The 21,364-nt window shown below is 40.3% G+C and overlaps 2 protein-coding genes across 6 annotated transcripts; both read left to right on the top strand.

Annotated features, from left to right (window-relative positions):
* Nucleotides 1–523: 523 nt before the first annotated feature.
* On the top strand, nucleotides 524–5,023 carry LOC309709513 (charged multivesicular body protein 4b-like). The gene is made up of 8 exons (XM_082538133.1): nucleotides 524–601; nucleotides 734–887; nucleotides 1,810–1,906; nucleotides 2,039–2,156; nucleotides 2,269–2,395; nucleotides 3,882–4,009; nucleotides 4,237–4,363; nucleotides 4,475–5,023. Exons 1-8 carry the CDS (start codon nucleotides 539–541, stop codon nucleotides 4,567–4,569), a joined length of 909 nt encoding a protein of 302 aa, XP_082394259.1. The 5' UTR covers nucleotides 524–538; the 3' UTR covers nucleotides 4,570–5,023.
* Nucleotides 5,024–6,625: 1,602 nt separating this feature from the next.
* cdk10 (cyclin dependent kinase 10) lies at nucleotides 6,626–21,361 on the top strand. 5 transcript variants are annotated; one of them, XM_082538128.1, is made up of 15 exons: nucleotides 6,629–6,823; nucleotides 8,682–8,850; nucleotides 10,503–10,763; nucleotides 11,760–11,832; nucleotides 11,928–11,999; nucleotides 12,146–12,248; nucleotides 13,916–13,997; nucleotides 14,184–14,251; nucleotides 14,681–14,733; nucleotides 16,273–16,342; nucleotides 16,533–16,592; nucleotides 16,967–17,090; nucleotides 17,480–17,619; nucleotides 17,764–17,816; nucleotides 17,913–21,361. In XM_082538128.1, the coding sequence occupies exons 3-15, from the start codon at nucleotides 10,674–10,676 to the stop codon at nucleotides 18,005–18,007; spliced, it is 1,083 nt and encodes a 360-aa protein (XP_082394254.1). In that variant the 5' UTR covers nucleotides 6,629–6,823; nucleotides 8,682–8,850; nucleotides 10,503–10,673; the 3' UTR covers nucleotides 18,008–21,361. The 5 variants fall into 5 exon arrangements, with proteins under 5 accessions (XP_082394256.1, XP_082394254.1, XP_082394252.1 ...); XM_082538126.1 differs by having other exon boundaries at nucleotides 8,620–8,850; XM_082538127.1 differs by having other exon boundaries at nucleotides 8,620–8,850; nucleotides 10,470–10,763.
* Nucleotides 21,362–21,364: the final 3 nt, after the last annotated feature.

The raw sequence follows: 21,364 nt of genomic DNA, 5'->3' as shown, positions 1-21,364 counted from the left end.
ATTTTATATATTTTTATATAATATACATAAAAATATATTAACACTGACCTGTGAGTCATTCAGTCATAAAAATGCACCTGACTCAAGAGATGAATCATTGTTGTCACATATCAGATAACTTAGCAAAGAACCAATTTCAAAGAACAAAATCTATCTACAATCTATCTGTCTATCTGCATATTTCAAAAGTATATGGTTATATGTTTTATCAAATGTATTCTCTCCAATAAACAACAACAAAACAAATAGTTTAAGGTAGTGGATACAAAGCTAAAAGAAATTTAAAATACAGTTGAAATAGGTAAATAGGTGATCTACACTGGAAATCAGTTTTCCTAACAAGTTATGGATAGGTGAAATAGCTATCTAGAAGTCGATAAATAAAAAATTAATAAATAAATAGCAGACAAATGGTGGCTAAACTCAAAGTCAAAGATGAACATTTGAAATTAAAAGATAAAAATAACTGAGAAAACTAATGATAATTATGTATTGTATCACCCCTAATTTTCTTTATATTTTTCTACAGTGATATTCAATGGTGATCACCTGTTTCTGCAGCACAGGGATGTGTTTTCTTTTGAAAGAGGTCTCCAACTTGGTACATAAGGACTCAGTTGACTACAGTTTCAAATTGCAGATAATCAAGACACGAAGAACTGCAGAGTCAAAGCCTGAAGCTGTTTTGCACGTCTGTCAAGCTCACAGGCACATCTCTGTTTGATTTCAATAGCGGGAAAAGGTGGAGAAGGAGCCCTGTGTTAATGAGTGGATGGAGAAGCTTCCAGCCAGAGGAGAGCTGCTGGTGAAGAAGAAAGAATTTATGAAGAAGAAAATTGACCACCTAGAGTTTTTTGCCAAGAAAAACAGCACAATAAACAGAAGAGGTGAGCTATTTTACAGAAAAATATATTTCTTTAAATAAAGAAAGAAAAGAAACGGGTAGGCAAGCAATAAAACATCAGTCTTAGCTAGCTAAAAGCTAATTAGCTAGGTATTAAACTAACTATCGTTAGCCACACAACTATGAAACAAGAACTAAAACTGGTTATACATTTATTTTGACTTGTTAAAAGTAATGTAAAAGAAGATGAACGTAGTAAAAAAAGTACTGGAAAGGTTCAAATGAATTATATGTTTGTGCAGATACCTCAACACATATACTTGAGTCATACTCTACTCTTTCTACTCTTTCTACTCTTTCTAGTCCCTGTCAGAACTATTGCTGTCTTGCTGCAACATTTTGGCTCAACTGAAGGCTTTTCATGGAGTTTTTAGAACATCCTGAATTACAGTAGTCCAGCCTAGAATTAATAAATGCATGAACTAGTTTTTCATCATCAGGATGCAGGATGTTAGAGATATTGTGCAAATGTTAGAAAGCAGTCCTACATATGTGTTGCATTGAAAGACATATCCTGGTCAGAAATGACTCCAAGATTACTCAAAGTGTTAGTGGAGGCCAAGGTAATGCCATCCAGAGTTAGTGTCTGTGCTATTGGCCTATAATTAGTTAAGACTGCTGGGTTTGGCTTTTAAAGTAATGGTTTAACTACTGCCAGCTTGAAGGTCTGTAGTACATAGCTGATTATTAGAGCTAGGTTCATCATATTTAAGATTGAAGCATTAATTAATGGTAGGACTTCTTTGAGCAAAATGTTTATGAACCATAGATCCATCTATTAACTAAACCTCACAGTTTTACAGTCTCTATTTTGGGGGTTTTCTGTTTAAAAAAATACTGAAAAAGCAAAGTTAAATCTATTCCTGCTCATGTGCTGTTTTTGTTTCACCGTGCTCTCCTACCAGCGGCTCTGCAGGCGCTAAGAAGAAAGAAGTTCTACGAGAAACACATCAATTACATTGACTGCGCTTTAAAAGCCATGAGAGCCATTTACGAACACATGTGAGGAGAAACACTACAGGAATGTGTGAAATAAAGCTATGTATGAATGAGAAAGAAGTCTGTCATGGCCTTTGAATGCTGAGTACTAAGATAATTTAAAAAAACAAAGAAACTGTCTGCTGGCTGTTGCAGAGAAATCATTAACAAGGTGAGTGACCTGATGAAGGATATTGCAGAGGAGGAGGATGAGACTGGAGGCATGCTAGAGAGCCTCTGCACACCTGTGGGCTTTGAAGGGGAATTTAATGAGGTAAGAATGATCTTAATTTTTTGAAGACTTCTGCGATTGCACTGATTCTGTGTACCAGAGTTGTCACTTGTTGTGTGCCTGTTGCTGTGTCTCTGTATGTTTTTTTTCTCAGGGTGAGCTGCTGGCAGAGCTGGAGAAACTGGAAAAGAATGTGGACGAAAACCTCTTTGAGGCGGATGAAGCAGAGGACGGGAACCCTTGTCCCAAAGTGCTGACCACTACTTTGCCTTCCCATCGTGGTAAGACTTGTTGGGAGAGCTTCGACTTTATTCTTGCAGTTGGCAGTGGTGTCTGTGAATTCATGGAGGTTGTGCAGGGATTTATTTTCTTCCCCAAAGCCAAGATGAACAAAAATAACACAAACCTGTCAGGAAAGGTGTTTTACCTCAAACTCAAACTGTGGATGTCTGTGAATGTTCTCAGTCATCCAGGTCATCGTAGTCAAAGGAGCTTGCAAAGAAAAGCGTCTGGACTTCTTTAAGTTACTTGAAGACGTTTCACCTCTCATCCGAGAAGCTTCTTCAGTTCTAAGGTCAAATGGTGGAGAGTCCCAGATATAAACCTAGTGGGAGTATCCCTCCACAGAGGGACAAAAGGACCCCCTGATGATCCTCTAATCCCCTGAGCCAAGGTGTGAAACTGGGTGTGGGTCCCAATCAGCCAGAGTTTCGGGTGAGATCATTGTGAAACCTGGCCCCACCTTCTCATGCGAATTCCTGAGATCAGATGGCCCAGGATGTGAGTGGGCGTTAAGGCGTCTGGGGAGGGATCTCAAAACTGGATTATAGATGGCAGAGAGTTGGTGTTGTAAACCACCGCCTCTGTTCAAAGATGGTCGCTCACAGTGGACATAGATGGCTTCTTTCACTCCTCTTTCAAACCATCTGTCCTCTCTGTCCAAAATGTGAACATTGGCATCCTCGAAAGAGTGTCCTTTATCCTTAAGATGCAGATGGACAGCTGAGTCTTGTCCCCAGACAAAAACTGGTTCACCCGAAAGACAAAACGCCAAAATACAGACTTAACAATGTGGTGTATGCTGTACAGTGCAGCGAGGAATGCCCAGAGCTCTACATCGGAGAGACCAAACAGCCACTTCACAAGCGCATGGCACAACACAGAAGAGCCACCTCCACAGGACAAGACTCAGCAGTCCATCTGCATCTTAAGGATAAAGGACACTCTTTCGAGGATGCCAATGTTCACATTTTGGACAGAGAGGACAGATGGTTTGAAAGAGGAGTGAAAGAAGCCATCTATGTCCACTGTGAGCGACCATCTTTGAACAGAGGCGGTGGTTTACGACACCAACTCTCTGCCATCTATAATCCAGTTTTGAGATCCCTCCCCAGACGCCTTAACGCCCACTCACATCCTGGGCCATCTGACCTCAGGAATTCGCATGAGAAGGTGGGGCCAGGTTTCACAATGAGCTCACCCGAAACTCTGGCTGATTGGGACCCACGCCCAGTTTTCCACCTTGGCTCAGGCGATTAGAGGATCATCAGGGGGTCCTTTTGTCCCTCTGTGGGGGGTCACTCCCACTAGGTTTATATTTGGGACTCTCCACCATTTGACCTTAGAACTGAAGAAGCTTCTCAGATGAGAGGTGAAACGTCTTCAAGTAACTTAAAGAAGTCCAGACGCTTTTCTTTGCAAGCTCCTTTGTCAAACTGTGGATGTTTCAGGCGAATAGATGAATGTGTTGACCACTACTGTCTTCAGGGTTTTGCAGAGAAATCATCACCAAGGTCAATGACCCGATCAAGGACATTATTGAGGAACAAGACGTGACCGAAGACTTGCTAGACAGCCTCTACACAGCTGTGAGATTTGAAGTGGAATTTAATGAGGTAAGGATGATTTTAATGTTTTTTTGGAGCTTTTGTTTTTGCAGTGATTCTTGGTTTGTCTGATATCTAGAGTCTGCTTACATTATTGGCATTTGCCTGATGTGGCTCAGTGTGATTTGCTGAATCATTATTATTTTTAAGTCAGGTTTTCCGCTTCTGTGACACTTCTTGACACTTGCTGAGCTGCTGTGTGCCTATTGCTGTCTCTCTCTCTCTGTCTGTCTCAGGATGAGCTGATGGAAGAGCTGGAGAAGCTCCAAAAGAATCTGGATGAAAGCTTCAATGATTCGGATGGAGAAGAAGCTGGGGTCCTTTGTCCCAAAGTGTTGACCACTGGATCACATTCCCATCCCAGTAAGAATTCCCAGGAGAGCTTTTTCATGATTCCTGCGGTTTGCTGTGGTGTCTACAAATTCACGCAGGTTGCTCAGGGTTTTGTTTTGTTTTGTTTTTTCTTCCTCAAAGTCAACACGGACGAAGAAAACATTGAAGATGATTTAGAGTATCTTCGACGTTGGGCGACTGCACCTCGTGAACGCACCATCAGTTACAACATTTAGAAGAGGCGAGGGAAGCACAGAAAGGAATAAATGGGCAGCAGTTTATTGTATTTGTTCATGAGTGTTTGTTTTTTTAATTTAATTTTCATGGACATTTGACTTTCTACCTACTCCAGAGATGCCAGTGAACATGTTGATGTTTATACACAGGACACTACAGAGACTTCAGAATTCAAATTGTAAAATTAAGTATTATGAACACATCCTTATAGTACCATCATTAGTACAACACTACTGGCTTGATAACTAATTGATGTTATGACTTTGATGTTATCTGAACTCACTGAAACTAAGCTACTTTTGCTTTCTTTAAACACAAAACAAAACTCACCAATGACTCCCAGCACATAAGTGTTGCATGTGTTTGCTGTCTTTGAGTCTCACCCTGTTACCTCTGTTACCTGTTGTGTTCTCTTCTTCGAAGACTGTTTCAAAAATAAAACACTTCACTAATGGGGAGGGGCTTTTTTTCCACAGGCCCTTAAAAAGATCTTAAGACAATGGAAAATTAAGCTCAAGGAGGCTAACAGTCCAAATTAAATTTGCCTATGGTTTAAGACTTAAAAACATTATAGCCAATAGCATTAATTTTTACCCCTCAGGCATAATAGGCTGATGGTGTATTGTCATCACCCAAGTTTGCGAATGCAATAACTCAAGAACAAAACGATGTAGGAGTTTCAAAGTCATCTACTAAAAACCTTGGACGAGGTCGAATCCCGGCGACCTTGACCTCAAGGTCAGAGGTCAAGCTTTCTGAATGCGATAAATCGAGAACAAGGCAAAGTTGGATTTTGGAATCGATACCATTGGTGTATCTACGAGGATGGCTGCCAGTATTTTCAAAATCTTACTGCCTTGATTTGTTTATATCCTTTTATCGCATCAAAGTATTGATCGGAAGATTCACTCAAAACATGGAGGTAGCCTCCAGGACAAAATTAAGCCAATACAGAAATGCCTAAAAACCTCTATCTGCAGGCCACCAGATGGCGATAGTTGCAGTCTGCAAAAAGTCTTCCCAGTATATAGAAATCTACGAAAAAACAGGTTTCAGTCTTGACCTCTGCTGAATTTATGATGTCATACAGTCATTTTGGCTGTTGTGGATAAAAACTTACGACCGCTTTGTTAGTCTTGGTCTTACCATGTTTCCAAATATAGGCTTATCTGTGGTTTGAAAACACACAGTGATTGGTTAATAAGTTGCCTGTCAGACTCACCCTTCTTCGTTTCATGTGGGTTTTTTGTAACAAACATGGCAACAGCAGAAATGCCCAACTTGAGGCTTTAAAAAAAGGGCTTTAGAAACCAATCATGTCCATCTATCATACGGTCTACGCTAATAGCATAATTGGGCTGTCTTCTCCTGGTCCATTAGCGGCTTCAAAGTAATATTTAATACAGTAGATTCTAGCACAACACAACCAATGTCGATGTCCACATTATTTTCCTGTTTGGTTCAGAAAGGGAAAGTGGGGTGCTGGGTTAAGAAGGCAACCCATTAAAAAAAAAAAAAAAAAAGATACATAACAGAAAAGGTGTGCAAGAAACTACACAAAAAAAAGAAAAAAAAAGAAGGCGACCCATTTATCCAAAGGCCACAGCAAAGGTCTGGGTTTGAGTCTGTCCTTGGAAGAGCCCATTTCCCACCTGCTCTCCTTCTTGTGTACTCTACTGTATACTATAAATAAATAAAGATAATAGAGCCATGATAGTGCGCAATAGACCTTGATCAAAAGTAGTATAGCAGCACTATAGTTAAACATATATAAAAAATAATAATAATAATAAAGAATTCCAAGATAAAAGGTCATGCAAAGCTGGAAAAAAATGGATCAAAGCGGCTTCTTCCATTTTCTTGTTGAGTATTTTTTTTATCAAAGTGCTAGTACTGGCTTGTTCATAACAGCCTAAATTAAATGCACAATTTTGTCATTGTTTATTATAATTAAATAAGAGTTTATAAAGCCTTAATCCTGTGCTCCCTTTAAATCCAGCCCTCCTTACTGCTGCTCTGAGCTGGTGCACAGGATTAGTGTCACTCAACCAGACAGAGGGAATGACGGAGAAGAAAAGAAGCTGATTAGCCAAGCCACGCGGGTGTAGACTCTACGTAAATGCGCTTTGGTGCTTTATGTGCTTTTGTGTGGACTCACTAAATTGTAAGCGTCATGTCGGTGGATGTAGACGAACAGTGCCTCAGCTGACTGAAGACTGATGGGGTCTGGAGCAAGTCAGAGGCAAGATTCAGGTAAGGGACATGATCATCTCATCAGCGTTAGGACTGATAAATTTATGGAGCCATGTTCTCCAAATGTATGATGAATGTGTAGACAGTAGTATTTAATGTGAAATCACCTGTCTTTGTGTGCAGTGGTCAGAAGTCTATGATAGCTGTGATAACAGTTTAGTTATGACAGGTTGACTGAAAGAAACAGTTATAATACTTCTGCTTTGATCTAATCTGTGGTGTTAAAAAACATCCAGTTAAAAAAACTCTTCAAATAAACACAAACAGCGGCAGGTGGCTCAAGTATTTGTACTTAGATTAATCTAACAAGACTGTGTATGTACAGATTGTTAAAGAAGAGTTGAGACAAAGGTGTTTTGTACCACATATTTGTTGATGATCATCAGTAGCTTTAATTGTGGTTCTTGTGTGTTATATTTGCATGATCTTTAGCACCTTGAGGTGACTATTGTTTTGATTTGGAGCGATATTAATACAACTGAATTGAATTTCTGGCATAGACCCAACTCTAAGTACCATATTTACAATCCAATTTAAAAGGTGCTATTAGCGTAAGTTTATATAATGTAACAAACTGACAACATTAAAGCAGTCGCGCCAGAATGTCATGCTAAAAAGAAAGACTCTTTAAAATACAAGGGGGAGCAAGCGAGTCAGATACCACAGGCACAGAGAGGAAGCAGGTCTGATCAGAAACAGTTTATTACTAGGCCAGGGAGCACAAATAAAAACACCCTTAAAATGTATGTAATAAAATGTTTGTCAATCCACTAAAACTAAATAAAACAATTCTAAAACCCGTAAAACTACCATTTTCTACATTCACTAACCCCCCCCCTGCTATAATTATGCCACATGTTCATTATGGGTCCATCAGCGGGCCAGGAATTCCTTCTTTAGAGCAGAGTCCAGGCCAGCCTCGTCTTCGGCAGCCAAGGAAGAGCCTCCCATCTTCTTGTCCTTCCACTGGCCCATCACATCCCAGCCCAGCTTAAACCTCTGCCCTGCTGCCAATCACACGCGTTGTCTCCTACTGTTGCCGTTCCATGAGGTCAGGACTGGGTCGCCGTGTCACGCTGGCCATCTAGCATTAACCTTCCAGTCTGGGGCCTCTCTCCTTCAGTGCTCAGCTAGCCTGCTTTTAAAAGGTCTTTACACAGCTGATAGGCCACCTCTGGACACACCCTGCCTCAGCAGGTGGTCCCTATCAGCTAATTTGTCCCATGTGCAGCCAGTCCACAGTGGATAAAAACCATGCAATAGAAACAGAATAAAACCATGCAAATAAAACGACACTCATAAATAAACACTAAAAATCAGAATAAAAACAATATACAAGACAAATACAAATTTCCACTGTGTGACATATATATACAAACAAACGCACTGGATATCTTCTAGGCAGCGGGCATACGTCACCTGAACAGGTCATTACCAGGTCTGACTGGTAGTAGGCCAATGACAGCCAATAATGATGTTTTATCTTTAAAGGTTTCACTTGGATGTCCAATAAAAACAAAACTCAACTGTATAACCAAAGTGTAATTACTGCAATTGTCATTTCAAAGAAAACAGACCTAAATCAGCAACTCCTGAAGCTCCTGGAAATATCTGGACATCTTTAAATCCAAAGACAAGGACTGAAAATATGACTTAAATGGGCCTCTTTGGAGACATTGCATAACTTAAATGTAAACTGTTAGTGACTGTTTACCAGGCTTTATAGTAATATTCTCTCACTTCACTTGAGCATTTATGAGGGTAGGAGGCTAAGTTAATGGTTTTCTACCTACCAGTTTCAGAGAGCCCCCCCAGTTTAAAACCAAACACTGAGACAGAATCGCCTGACTCCTCACAGCGAACGCCCATCATACTCATCACAGCTCCATCACGGGACGACATCTACGCCACGCCATCCAAAATCACGATAGCCGATGCCATAAAAGAGCAGCGGCCTGGGTCTGCACCCTTCGTAGTGGGGAAGAAACTACCAACCAGACAGTAACTCCAAATGTCTATCACAAGAGGTAAACTGGAAGGAGAGATGACTGATTATTTGCTGAGCGTGATGAAGAATCACCCCGAAACTGAATCATGACACTGGTGTGCGTGTGAGAGCAGCTATGAAGTGCTGAACAGTATTGAGCTTATCATTTTTACCTGCAAATCTTTTACACTAGCCCAACTTACTTTTACTTCTTAAATGATGTGCTTATTTGAAGAATTGTGAGGGCAAGAGATGGTTTAGTGCATGTTTGACCTATGTTGAGCCATTTTGTATCTTTTTGTACAAATTTGTTCTCTTTGAAGTCATTTTTATCCTCCCATTGCAGCAATTTTGTAGGTCTTTGGTTATTTTTGATGCTTCACAGTCGTTTTGAGACTCTTTGCAGCTCCTTTGTTGCACTCTGATTTTATGGGCATTTTGTGTGTTTGCAGCTTATTCTCTGGTTGATTGTAGTGGTCACATTCAGTCAGGTGAACATATCCAGTAATTAGGTTAATGACAAAAGAGGGTGACTTTAGTCCACTGTCCTTTGTGCGAGTTTTACAGTGTTCTATTACTATTATTATTATCAATCTACAATAGACTGGACTCAAAAGGGAACTGATCTTATGAGCTCCTTATTGCTGATGCACTTCTGGGTTATCTTGTTGTAGAAGTAGAGATATGGGTATTTACAATACAGTGTGTAATGGAAAAAGACACAATTGGTTTGTTAATTGAAAGTGGAAAAAGTCTTGACCTAGACAAAGGACTAAAGGCCAGGATATCTTGGAATCTGCTACTCATGCCAAGCTTGAGAAGATTGGATTACTACCAACACACGCAACTGGCCAGGGACTGGAAACTCCCAACAGTTCAAAGTTTACTGGATATAATAGGCTTATTTTTAACCTGTGGAGGAAATTATCTTCCTCTGCAGGGTGTCTGGGCTTGGTCTATCTGATAGGGTTAGAGTTACGGATTGGTGTGTGGTGTGATTGTGTTTCCACAACGTAAAAAATATGATATCATTACAATATGATTGGCCACCTGCAGTATTGAACATGGGCCAACATTAGTTTTATTGATCCAGGAACAATACCAACATGATGATATTAGATTGTGTATCCATGGGTCCCCCATCCTCATCTTGTGACACTGTTGTTGTGAAGGAGAGTTAATCTGTTTATTCTGTAATAATTTATAATTCATTCATTCACATCCCAAAATATTTATTTATCAATTGTTTTTACCTGTATGTATAAAACATTTCTGGGCATCCACCACAAAAAATAATATAGTTTTTAAAAGACCTCTGTATGTTGTCCAGTCATAAAGTGTAGTCTACCTCCAAAGGCCTATTTTCGGCATTGTTCACTGTCCTGAAATACAGCATTCAGTCAGTTTTTCCTATATAAATATATTTCAATGTAGATATTTTTTAATATAAAATATAGTTTTAAAACTATATATTATAATAAAAGGGCAATCATCAGATATTATTGCCGCTTTATCAAAGTAACATTTAGCAAAAATGTTGAGTTTACAGTAATAGAAATGTGATAAATAGCATATTTAATTCACTAATATTTTGTACGGCTGTATGTGGCCTGTTTTTCTTTAAATGTCAATTATTTCATTTTCCCCCTTGTTTTACAGTTTTCCAAAAATGATTTTTTCCGGAATTGACAGGTATCGGTCCAGGTATGGGACGCAGAAGCCGTTCACAAACTCCGGGAAAGCTGTTGGTTGTCCTCCCCTTACCAAAACAAACCTCAATGGCGGCTGAATGAGGTGCAGCTGTTTGTAGATGTGCTTTCTTCGGGACTTATTTTAGTCCAAAAACTGCATTTAAATAAAACAATGGACGCGGCTGGAGAGGACGAACCGGACCCCATAAAGCTGAAGTCTCTTAAGGACAATAAAACTTTCACAGTGCCTCAAAATTACAGGGTAAGAGAACGAGCTCCTTCCGTGTGGGTCCGTTCATGACCGTGGTTGTTTAATTATACTCTGCCATCAGCCACGATATTTTACATACAGAATACCAACTGACACAACTTTACAAGTCTAACTCTTCTGTTAAAAAAACCGGCATACATTTAAAATAATAAAGTTCACTGTAGAGCTTTCTTTCAGTCAGTATTTACGATACTTTAGCCCTGAAACTGAATAATGCTAACTAAACGCTAGCTGCATGCAGCATGCTCCCCATCTAGACTTTATCGGTAAATAAACCGCTTATGTGTGCATAGACGTAATTGATTAATTAGCGAGGCGCCTTTAAAGGTGAAGTCTGCGCACATTGTTGCCTTGTTTGTCTCCAGCAGCAGCCAATCTCATTACTTAGTTCAAATGGCACATAAGCCTCCAAGTTCAAGCACCCAAATCCACCTCCTCCAGTGATTCCCCCGGCATCCAGGATGCCTTTTAGGAGCTCGAGTCTGGTTGAAAAAGTGATCACAAGACATCCAAGAATGGCCGTCTAATGCCTGTTGGCTTTTAGTTAATTTGTGGGGGTTTTGTTTTGTTTAACGTCCTGTCCCATATAGATAATGGTAAAGTGCCCTGAAAGTCAATTCTTCTTGTTGACTCAGTGTGGTTTGATAGTCAGTGGGAGCTCCCTTGACTTGTCTCTTGTTAATTATTTTAGTTGAGCATCATTAAATCTAAAGGATTTTCACACTTCATGAATGGTTGTAGAAATATCCTTGGGCAAAATACTGAACCTCAATTGCTCCTGATGCATTCATCAGAGTGTGAATGTGTGAGTGAATGGTTAGGTGAATGGTTGAATGAGGCTTGTAGCAAGAAAGCACAAAGACAGAGTAGAGAAGTACCAATCCATTTATCCGTTAAAAACCGTAAAAACTGCTTCTTTTGACAGGACTGAAGGCTGTGACGTGTTCACTGAGTCCCAGTTTCTTTATCTTGTTTTTCTCTCTTCAGTTTGGGAGCTGCAGAAGTGTCAGAGAGTTTGAGAAACTCAACCGAATAGGAGAAGGAACATATGGCATTGTGTGTAAGTTAGACAGCAGAGGAAATACTGAGGACTAACACTTCAGTTTGTCCACGTGACATGCTCTGTAAATAATCAGTTCCCTTTTCTCAATGCAGATCGTGCCCGCGACACCAAGTCAGATGAGATTGTTGCCCTGAAAAAGGTGCGAATGGACGCAGAGAAAGATGGTGAGACCATCGCATGCTTTATTTTTTTTTTATGGGTATCTCTGATCGAGAGCTTTATTCATACAACTAGATGTAATTTTAAAAAATCACATTTTTGCACCACCATCAACTGAAAAGATCGGTGACATCTGTTCCTCATCTGTCAGGGGTCCCCATCAGCAGCCTCAGAGAGATCACACTGCTGCTGAGGCTGAGACATCCCAACATAGTGGAGCTGAAAGAGGTGGTTGTCGGCACTCAGCTAGAAAGGTACTGCACGGACACACCCACAATAAATGCTTTAGTATATAGATTGATCTGATACTAGTCTTATTGTTGCTTCTGTTGATCTTGCAATGTGTGGCCTTTGGGGCCAGTTGCATCAGCTGCTCTTTACTCATATTTTTAACTATGCCTGGGCCCTGTGGTGCCAAACCAGTTCAGCATAGCCAGCAATTTAAAAAAAAAAAAAATCATGTTTCACTTACTTTGACTTTTTTAATGAGGCTAAGCTGATGAATTCAATGTTTCTCATTTTCACAGTCACATGAAAGGGAGTAGTGTCGTGGCATGTAACAAATAACAAACATGGACATGACTGCTGGCAGCAGAATGAACTATCTTACAAACAAAGAGAAACTATAACACCAGAAAGAGATGGAAATACCCAGGACCCACTCAGGAAGGGCTGTGAGTGGGTATGACAGAAAAATCATTATATTAATGTGTGAATCTGGCTTCCAGGGGAAATTGCTTTGAGTGACCATTAGGACTTAGTTACGCAGGATTCATTAACTGTGTCACTTTATAGATTCTGTGTCAATGAGTTAAAACCAGTAAGAAGCTTTACTTACAAATTTAATATAATTTTATCAAGCACAAGACTTAGTTGCCTGTTTTGGGATTTTCTTTCTGTGTTAAGGCTTACACAGAATAACAAAATAGCTTTAAAAAAGTCTAAAAGAATAAAAATGAGTAATACGTTTTCTTGTGAACGGTCTGTTTTTCTTATTGTTGCTCTTCAAGGAAAGACAAAAACATTAGACAGTCTCTAAACCAGGGCTGCCCAATCCCAGTCCTCGAGAGCTACTATCCTGCAGCTTTTAGATGCATCCCAACTCCAACACAGCTGAATCAAATGGTTTGATTACCTCTTCAGCATGCCATCGTGTTTGGCAAAGGCCTGATAACAAGCCATTCATTTGATTTGGGTGTGTGGGAACAAGGATGCATCTAAAAGCTGCAGGACGGTAGCTCTCGAGGACCGGGATTGGGCACCCCTGCTCTAAACACTTTGGACACCTTTATTATTTGTGCAAAAAAGTCTAGCTCTCTAAGATGGTGACGAAAAGAGATTGGTCGGTAGGCTCTGGTTTTGTATATGAAGATCTTGCAGAATAAGTTATCATGGCAATGTAACCAGGTAAGAAGGAAACCACCTTAGTATAAATGAACACCCAGGGTTAAATCTGATGTTAACTTGCTGATTACCAAATCCTGCTTCGTACTTCAGAGCGGTGGTATAGAAATCTGCTGGACTGTGGTCACACACACAAACCAGCAGTCCAAAGAAAGTCACGTTGTGCGTCCAGCACATTTCATCCTAAAAGTCTGCTTGTTTTTGAAGGGTCTACGACATTGGTACAGTTTGAGTTTATGTTCACTTTGTATCAGGTCCCTGAAAAAAGAAGACTCATGTCTGAAAGATGCCACTGATTTAACTAAAACTTCGACTTAAGCTCAGGTGGTTAAACTGGTGTGTAGCCGGTATAATATAGATAAGGAATTATCCTCATTGTTTGTTTCCCCAGTTTTTGTGACCTTAGTCGCCTGAATCGACTGTGGTTGTGATTTGGCGCTGTATACATAAAATTGGATTTAATTTAATTGTTTTACTGTCTAACATAAACTTTCTTAATCTTTTTGGATCTTTTCAGCCTATTTCTGGTGATGAGTTACTGTGAACAAGATCTGGCCAGTCTGCTGGAAAACATGCAGACGCCATTCTCAGAGGCGCAGGTAAATCAAACTCATACATTCCTGCAAGTTCATTTCTACCTAAAGTGATTGCTATTATTTTCTTGTGTCTACATGTGAGTGTAAAAATGGATGTTTTGCTTTTTACATGGCCTCCATATTCATGTACAGTAGAAGTTGATGCAACCAGTTATTCCATTTTTTTTTTTCTGTTTTGTTGTGTTCCAGGTTAAGTGCATCGTTCTCCAGTTGCTTAGAGGTTTGGAGTATCTCCACCACAACTTCATTATTCACAGGTTGGTCTCACACCATTACGAGGACCAGCTGAAGTTTTAATTTGTTATTATCATAATTGTTTAAAATTTGACATTTTAATTAAATAATCTTAAGTGTAAAGTAGTGGACCTTACACGTAAGATTACTCTAATGCAGAACTGCCAGTGACTGCAGTTCCCCTTCTGTCCACTGGGCTGTGTTTGTGCTGTTGGTGCCTTTTAGAGTATTTTAACACAATTATCTGACAAATAATCTGGTTTGCTACGAGGTTCAGATCATCCAACAAGTTTTTGGGTTTTGTAAATGAAATCAGAGAATTTAACATTTTTGTTGTACCTTGTTGTTGAGCCTTCCTTTACCAGAGTTAGAGTGTTGGGATCATAGTCTGAGGTGTCTGAGTTAGAGCAGAGCTGTGCTGCATAATGATCTTCCTCTAATCTTGTTATTAGAGACCTGAAGGTGTCTAATCTGCTGATGACAGACAAAGGCTGCGTAAAGATTGGTGAGTCACCTCTGTTATCATATCTCTTCTGCAGCTTTTACTGTAATCACCTTATACTCCTACTGACATGCCTCCCAAACCCTGCCACTGCTGAACTTTGACCTGTCACACATTGACAGTGATGGCTGAAGTGTTTTTTTTATCTATCAGTGTTGTTGCCACCATGATTTAAAAAAGAAACACACACACACTTTTTTCATTGTCAGTTTTAAGGAAAACTGTAATAACAGGTCTTTTTTTAAAAATCGTGTAGACAAGTTTAAGATGGCCTGCTGGGTTAAAATCAGGCACCATAATGGGGAAGAAAGACAATTTTAATGATGTATTGTTGTTGGTGCCATGCTGGTCTGGGTATTTTTCAGAAACTGGTGATCTACTGGGAATTTCCCACACAACCATCTGTGGAGTTTACAGAGAATGAAGAAGAGAACTAGAATTAAGGAATTAATTCTAGTTCCATCACACAGCTAGATTTATGTCAGCTCTGAAGGGAAATAGGGGGTCCAACCCAGTAATAACAAGGTGTTCTTAAAAAAGTGGCCTCTAAGTGTATTTGCCGACTCAAATGTCAGATTATTTTATTTATCTAAATTTTACTAGACAACAAAGTTTTAACTGTTGATTAATGAACTGATGGTAGAAAACATTTTTCTAATATAGACATTATCTAAATATATTATTATTGCAGGTTTCTTTACCATATAATAATAGGTCCCTTGAGGGAACTTCTGATGTGATTTGGTACTCTAAATACATACTAAATAAATAAACAAACCTGAAATGGCTTACGGACTCCAAAAAGAGATTCTAGCAAAACGTCAGGCGATTCTGGATGTTGTACGGCGGTCTTGGTTGACACGCCTCTATAATGTTGTGTGGAGATCAGGGGCATTACCTCTAGATTAGCAAATCGGGGTGGTGGTTCCCATCTTCAAGAAGAGAGAACGGAGTGTGTGCTCCAACTATAGGGGGGTCTTCATCCCCCTATAGTTCCTCAGCATCCCCAGGAAAGTCTATACCAGGGTGCTGGGATGGAGAGTCCATCCGTTAGTCGAGCCTCGGATACAGGAACAATGAGGTTTCCGTCCCAGTTGTTGAACACTGGACCAGCTCTTTATCCTCTCAAGGATACTTGATGGGTCATGGGAGTTTGCCCAGCCAGCCTACATCTGTTTTATGGACTTGGAGAAGGCATTCGACCGTGTCCCTCGGAGTGTCCTGTGGGAGGTGCTTCAGAAGTATGGGGTGTCTGGCCCATTGCTACGACACATTCGATCCTTATACAACCGTTGCCATAGCTTGGCTCGCATAGCCTAGCATAAGCCAGACTTGTTCCCGAATGGTGTTGGACTCTCAGACACAACATTAAAACTGCCTCCCTAACATTGTGCACTTTTCTGCTGTTTAATCCCACTGTAATCAGGAGAAGTGATATTTAGACATTCTACCTTTGATTACCCATAAAAAATAAATTGAAATCAGATAAAATCAGATTACTTGATGTTGAACTGATCAGTACTCGTTATTTTCTGCACACAGCTGATTTTGGTCTGGCCCGGATGTACGGCATTCCTCAGCAACCCATGACACCACGAGTAGTTACGCTGTGGTGAGTGTTTACCCAGTTAGTCTAACTCATTTGAGGTATTCTGTGTGGGTGTTGTGCCCTGCATATAACCCTTGTGTTGCTGTGCTGGTGCAGCCTCAGTGGAAACTCCCTTGTAATCCCCTCAAAATAATCCTCCCTTATTAGCTCCATTACCTCGGGCCGCTATCCTAATATGCTCTCCTTCGTGCAGGTATAGAGCACCAGAGCTCCTCCTAGGGACGAAGACTCAGACTACGGCTCTGGACATGTGGTGAGGAAATACATGTGAAATCTATACGCTTAGGATCAGTATACTGCACAAGGAAGCATCTAATAACCAGCTTTTAACCACTCTACCTACACTGCGTTCTTATCATAATCTCTTTAGGAAACTTTAATTATAGGATAGTAATTACAGCTGTACTATCAAAGCACTCTCTTTATGGAGGCTGTGCTTATTTTTGTTGAAGCTTTGTTTACCCTCATACTAAAAAACGTGGTCTGCCAGTAGAAGAAACAAAATTAAACAGAATATGATATGTATAATTGTCCTAAGTTAATAAATTCTGCGCCAAAGGGAAAAGGCCTCATATCCCTTGAGGATCCGTCAGGAAATTAAATCCAGACGTGGTGTTTCCTTTACAGGGCAGTGGGCTGTATCCTGGCTGAGCTGCTTGCCCACAAACCTCTGCTGCCTGGAACCTCTGAGATCCAGCAGGTCGACCTGATCGTTCAGCTGCTGGGAACACCCAATGAAAACATCTGGCCGGTAAGACTCAGCTTTCACACTGTCTGATGTTAAACTATTGAATTGGATGCATTTAGCTTTTATTGCTAAAGCAGTCTTAAACTGATATATTTCTACTTTTTTGTATGCCATCAACAAGTTCAGCAACATTAAACCCATTAAGGGAAAACAAGGTAAAAGCAGCCGATGATTGGCACAACTCAAAAGCCTTACTGTCTCAGTGTTTGGTTCTTGGTAAAATCACTCAGGTCTTTCCTTCTTCTGCCTCCAACTACAAGAACCGACTTTCCATCTAATACTCTAATATCTAGACATGTGACATTGATACAAATCCTCAGTTATTCGTTTAGTCTAAAATAGGTTGCAGTCTGCACAAAGCTGAGAAATGAGATCTGTTGTGTGTGTTACAGGGTTTCTCTCAGCTTCCCCTCATCGGTCAGTACAGCCTGAGGAAGCAGCCATACAACAACCTGAAGAACAAATTCACCTGGCTGTCTGATGCTGGACACAGACTGCTTAACCTGCTCTTCATGTACAACCCCCAGCGCAGGTACATTTAGCTCTACTGGTTTCTGGCTGGAATCTAGACTACAGCTCTGATAAAGCTAAGCTTTTTTTTGTGGGAAAAATGAAGGAGTCTCATGAATTTGCATACGAGGCATCACTAACTTCTTGTATTTTTCCTGATTCTCAGAGCTACTGCTAAAGATTGCTTGGAGAGTTCGTACTTCAAAGAGAAACCTCTACGTGAGTATAAAGATTGCGGATATGCACAAGCTGACGTCTGTCTGTCCTCCGACCTGCCGTGAGTCATTCTGTGTGCCTCTGTGCTTCTCTTTCCAGCCTGCGAACCAGAGCTGATGCCAACATTCCCTCACCATCGCAACAAGCGAGCGGCTCCTCCAGCAGAGAGCCACTCGAAGAGGAGCAAAGTGTGAAGAAACACTGAACTTACAGGCACATCTCTGGTGGGAAAATGGCCACAGTCATGAAGAGCTTTTACTGTGGAGCTTTGAGCTAGTCCAAACCAGAATCAGCTTCAGCACAGCTGTAGTGAAACAAAGTCAGACAAACTTATTGCTGGACTGTTAAAAACAGGAACACAGAGTCTACAGCAAGCAGTCAAGAAAAGGCTGGAAGTACAACCTGCTCTGTGGATCCAACGGTGTGGTCTGAGAGCACAGCACATTCATCAAAGAAAGAGAAACGGCCCCATTTTAGATTTTGTGTCTGAGTTATCATTTCCAACGGCAAGTAAGATGCTACAGTTACGAGAAGAAACTTCATAATCGCAAATTCTAGAGTAGCTTTGCATGGTTCACAGTTCAAAATCATCCTTGTGTATCCTCTCAGTTCATCCTCTATCAGAAACAAGCTGTTTGAATTCCTCTGCCTTTTAACTCTTTCACCTGTAAAAACATTTGACAACCTTCTCTGTACCGTTAATGACACCTCAATATATATAATATGTGGTGTGAGTAGCCTTAGTAAGCTATATAGGTGGCGATCAACCTCATTAACTTCTGATTCACACACAGCCCTTAAAATATGACAGAAAGCACTGAGTTCAAAAAAGAAAAAACAAGTGTTTACCCATAGTAGGCATCCAAGGAAGAAAGAGTTAAGGCAGCTGTCCTCTGATTGGCCTTTCCTTCATTAACAGACGGCCTGAAAAGCTGGCTGTGCCTTAGACTAACATATAGGGGATAGTCCCTCTCTGACATCTTAAATATCCCTTTTGAGAGCAGCTTGAAGCCTGAGCTTTTGGCATATTCTTATTGAAAACTTTGACAATGTTTAATTTGAATCTAATAAAGTTTAATAAATGTCTGGAACAGGAACAGTGTATAAAAATATAAAAATAAGACAGAATAGCCATTTAATCCATTCTGATCTCATGAATATGTGAACACTATCTAAAAATGACAAAATAATCCATACAGCATTAGCCACTATTTTATATATGCTCACAGACAGCAATGGTCCTGTGATGGACAAAAGCTGTCTTGTTATAATAATGTCCTTTTGCTCACTGACATCAATAATATCCCTCACTCTATCAAACCAAGGAGATAAAAGCTGGATGTTGTGACTGTGTAACACTTTGTCTTCTCAGATAGTGGTGACCTTTTCTTGTAATTATGAGATTAAGCATGAGGCCTCGCTTTCCTATTTTTGCCAGCAGTGAATGTAGTGCTATAGTGTACACCCTGACACATTACACATCAGTCTGTGGATGTGCTGTTATAATTATCTCTGCAGCTCTGTGACCAGGAGCTTTGGGGTCTTTGCTTGAGTGCTGTCTACAGCTTTATAGCCTCCATGTTGTTCTTGTTGATGAATTTAGGATTAATTTAAGAATATCTGCCTTTAAAGTCTTTGATGCACAATAAAGATCATCTCAGGTTTGATCCTCACAGCTGGAAGACAGTGTGTCCTGTCCAAGTGTCCTTGAGTAAAATATTGAATGCTTGATTTTGCTTGGTAGACATTAAGGAGCTCTGTGTTAGCATGCAGCACGGGCCAGCAGGGCCAAAACTGTGATATGATGTAGCAGCTGTACCGCTTGTCTTAGTATGTGCAATAAGCACAAAGTTTACCCCATGTAGGCTGCTTTGTGCTATTACATACTTGGTGCCATTTTACATTATACATCAATCACTTAAGCTGTGGAATAAATTGTAAAGCTAGTCAAATAGCTTTTCTACTTATATGAATTATAGTTGGACTATACTGACAAGGAAGATATAGTTAGCTAGCTAGCTGTAATTTAGCTGTGATACAGGACTCTGGTGATGGTTGGTTGGTAATAGTGGCTGATGAAGTAAAAAAAAAAAAGAAAATGGACTGCTGAGTTACCTGATCAGCCCTGAGTCACACCAAGGAAAACAGTGGGCTGGAGACCACCGCACAACCATACACAGTGAACTTGCAACTATTTCAAAAGTTGCTTCAAGATGGTAACCACTCGCAGTCAACCGCGTCTTCAAAGCGACTTCATACGTCAAGATGGCAATAAAACATCAATAATAAACTGCAGCAAACTGGTGAAAATGGTGAATCATCTACATAAACAGATTGCATAAGTTGCCTCCCACAAGGCAATCCATGCAAGCACTGCAATCGAAAGTGGTTATCCAGAGCTTCCTGGTCTTCTGAAAACATTCTGCACTATTTTTAATCTAGTGTGACTGAGCCATTAAGACAGTGTTTTGCTTCATGAAATTTGTCAGTGCATATGATGTTTGTTGTATGGAGCTGATTAGGACTGGACTTCATTTCCAAGCTACTTTTAGCTAATGAGGTGGTTGCTCTAGGTCAGGGGTGTCGAACTCCAGGCCTCGAGAGCCGGTGTCTTGCAGGTTTTATATGTCACCCTGGGTCAACACACCTGAATCACATGATTAGTTCATTACCAGGCTTCTGGAGAACTTCAACACATGTTAAGGAAGTAATTTGGCCATTTAAATCAGCTGTGTTGTGTCAAGGACACATCTAAAACCTGCAGGACACCGGCTCTCGAGGCCTGGAGTTCGACACCTGTGCTCTAGGTCTTTCCAGTCTTGTGATTATAGCTTGACATTTGCTGTATAGATATGAGATTGATGTAAATGTAAAAGGAAGGAGTTTTTATCAGAATCTTGAAGATTTTCCTTAGAAGGAACAGCTCAAATGACTGCAGTAAATGAACAGTGGCCTCAAAGTTGACTCTGTGTAAATTTAAATAAAATCAGAAAACTGACTGCTCCACTTCTGGTATTTTTTTGTTTCATCGTGCTGCAAATTCTTTGAAATGTGTGACAGGATGGGGCTGCGGGCAGGTCTGTTAAGAACCTGTTTGCAACTCCTTCCAGCAGTCTAACCCATGTCACAAAGCTCAGATCACTTCAAACTGGTTCAATCAACATGAGTTCACTCAAATGCCCTCCAAAGTCACAAGATCTCAATTCAATACAGCAAACAGGAGATTTGCATCATGAACGCAGTGTGATGCCGTCATTTCAATATGGGCCTAAATCTCTGAAGAAAGCAAAAGGTGATCCAACCCAGTACACGGAGAGTGTACCTAATAAAGTGTCTGGTGAGTGTATATTGTTGAACATTTTGTTTGCGTAATCTTTTAATTGTGGTGAACTCCTCTCAGGCTTCACTTTGACAGATTGTTTCTAAATATTTGAGATCTCAGGTTTTGTGGAAACTCTTATTGGTGTGCACTTAACTGTGTGATGGTGGTGGAAGTGTTAAATTCCAAATACGTGAAATGCACAAGAATAATAAACCATGTCAAAGCAGCA

The sequence above is a fragment of the Aulonocara stuartgranti genome (assembly GCF_965226115.1).
Source record: "Aulonocara stuartgranti genome assembly, chromosome: 7".
Classification (NCBI taxonomy): domain Eukaryota; kingdom Metazoa; phylum Chordata; class Actinopteri; order Cichliformes; family Cichlidae; genus Aulonocara; species Aulonocara stuartgranti.
The sequence above is the reverse complement of the archived record's forward strand: the minus strand, read 5'-3'. Positions and strand labels throughout refer to the sequence as shown.

Bases quoted from the DNA above. Each gene is read 5' to 3' on its own strand.
- LOC309709513 (XM_082538133.1), top strand. From the start codon at position 539: ATGGTGATCACCTGTTTCTGCAGCACAGGGATGTGTTTTCTTTTGAAA. The intron at 1,907-2,038 runs GTGAGGAGAAAC...TGGCTGTTGCAG, and splicing joins AGAGCCATTTACGAACACAT to AGAAATCATTAACAAGGTGA. The intron at 4,010-4,236 runs GTAAGGATGATT...TGTCTGTCTCAG, and splicing joins TTGAAGTGGAATTTAATGAG to GATGAGCTGATGGAAGAGCT.
- cdk10 (XM_082538129.1), top strand. From the start codon at position 10,674: ATGGACGCGGCTGGAGAGGACGAACCGGACCCCATAAAGCTGAAGTCT. The intron at 12,249-13,915 runs GTACTGCACGGA...GGATCTTTTCAG, and splicing joins GTCGGCACTCAGCTAGAAAG to CCTATTTCTGGTGATGAGTT. The intron at 17,620-17,763 runs GTACATTTAGCT...CCTGATTCTCAG, and splicing joins ATGTACAACCCCCAGCGCAG to AGCTACTGCTAAAGATTGCT.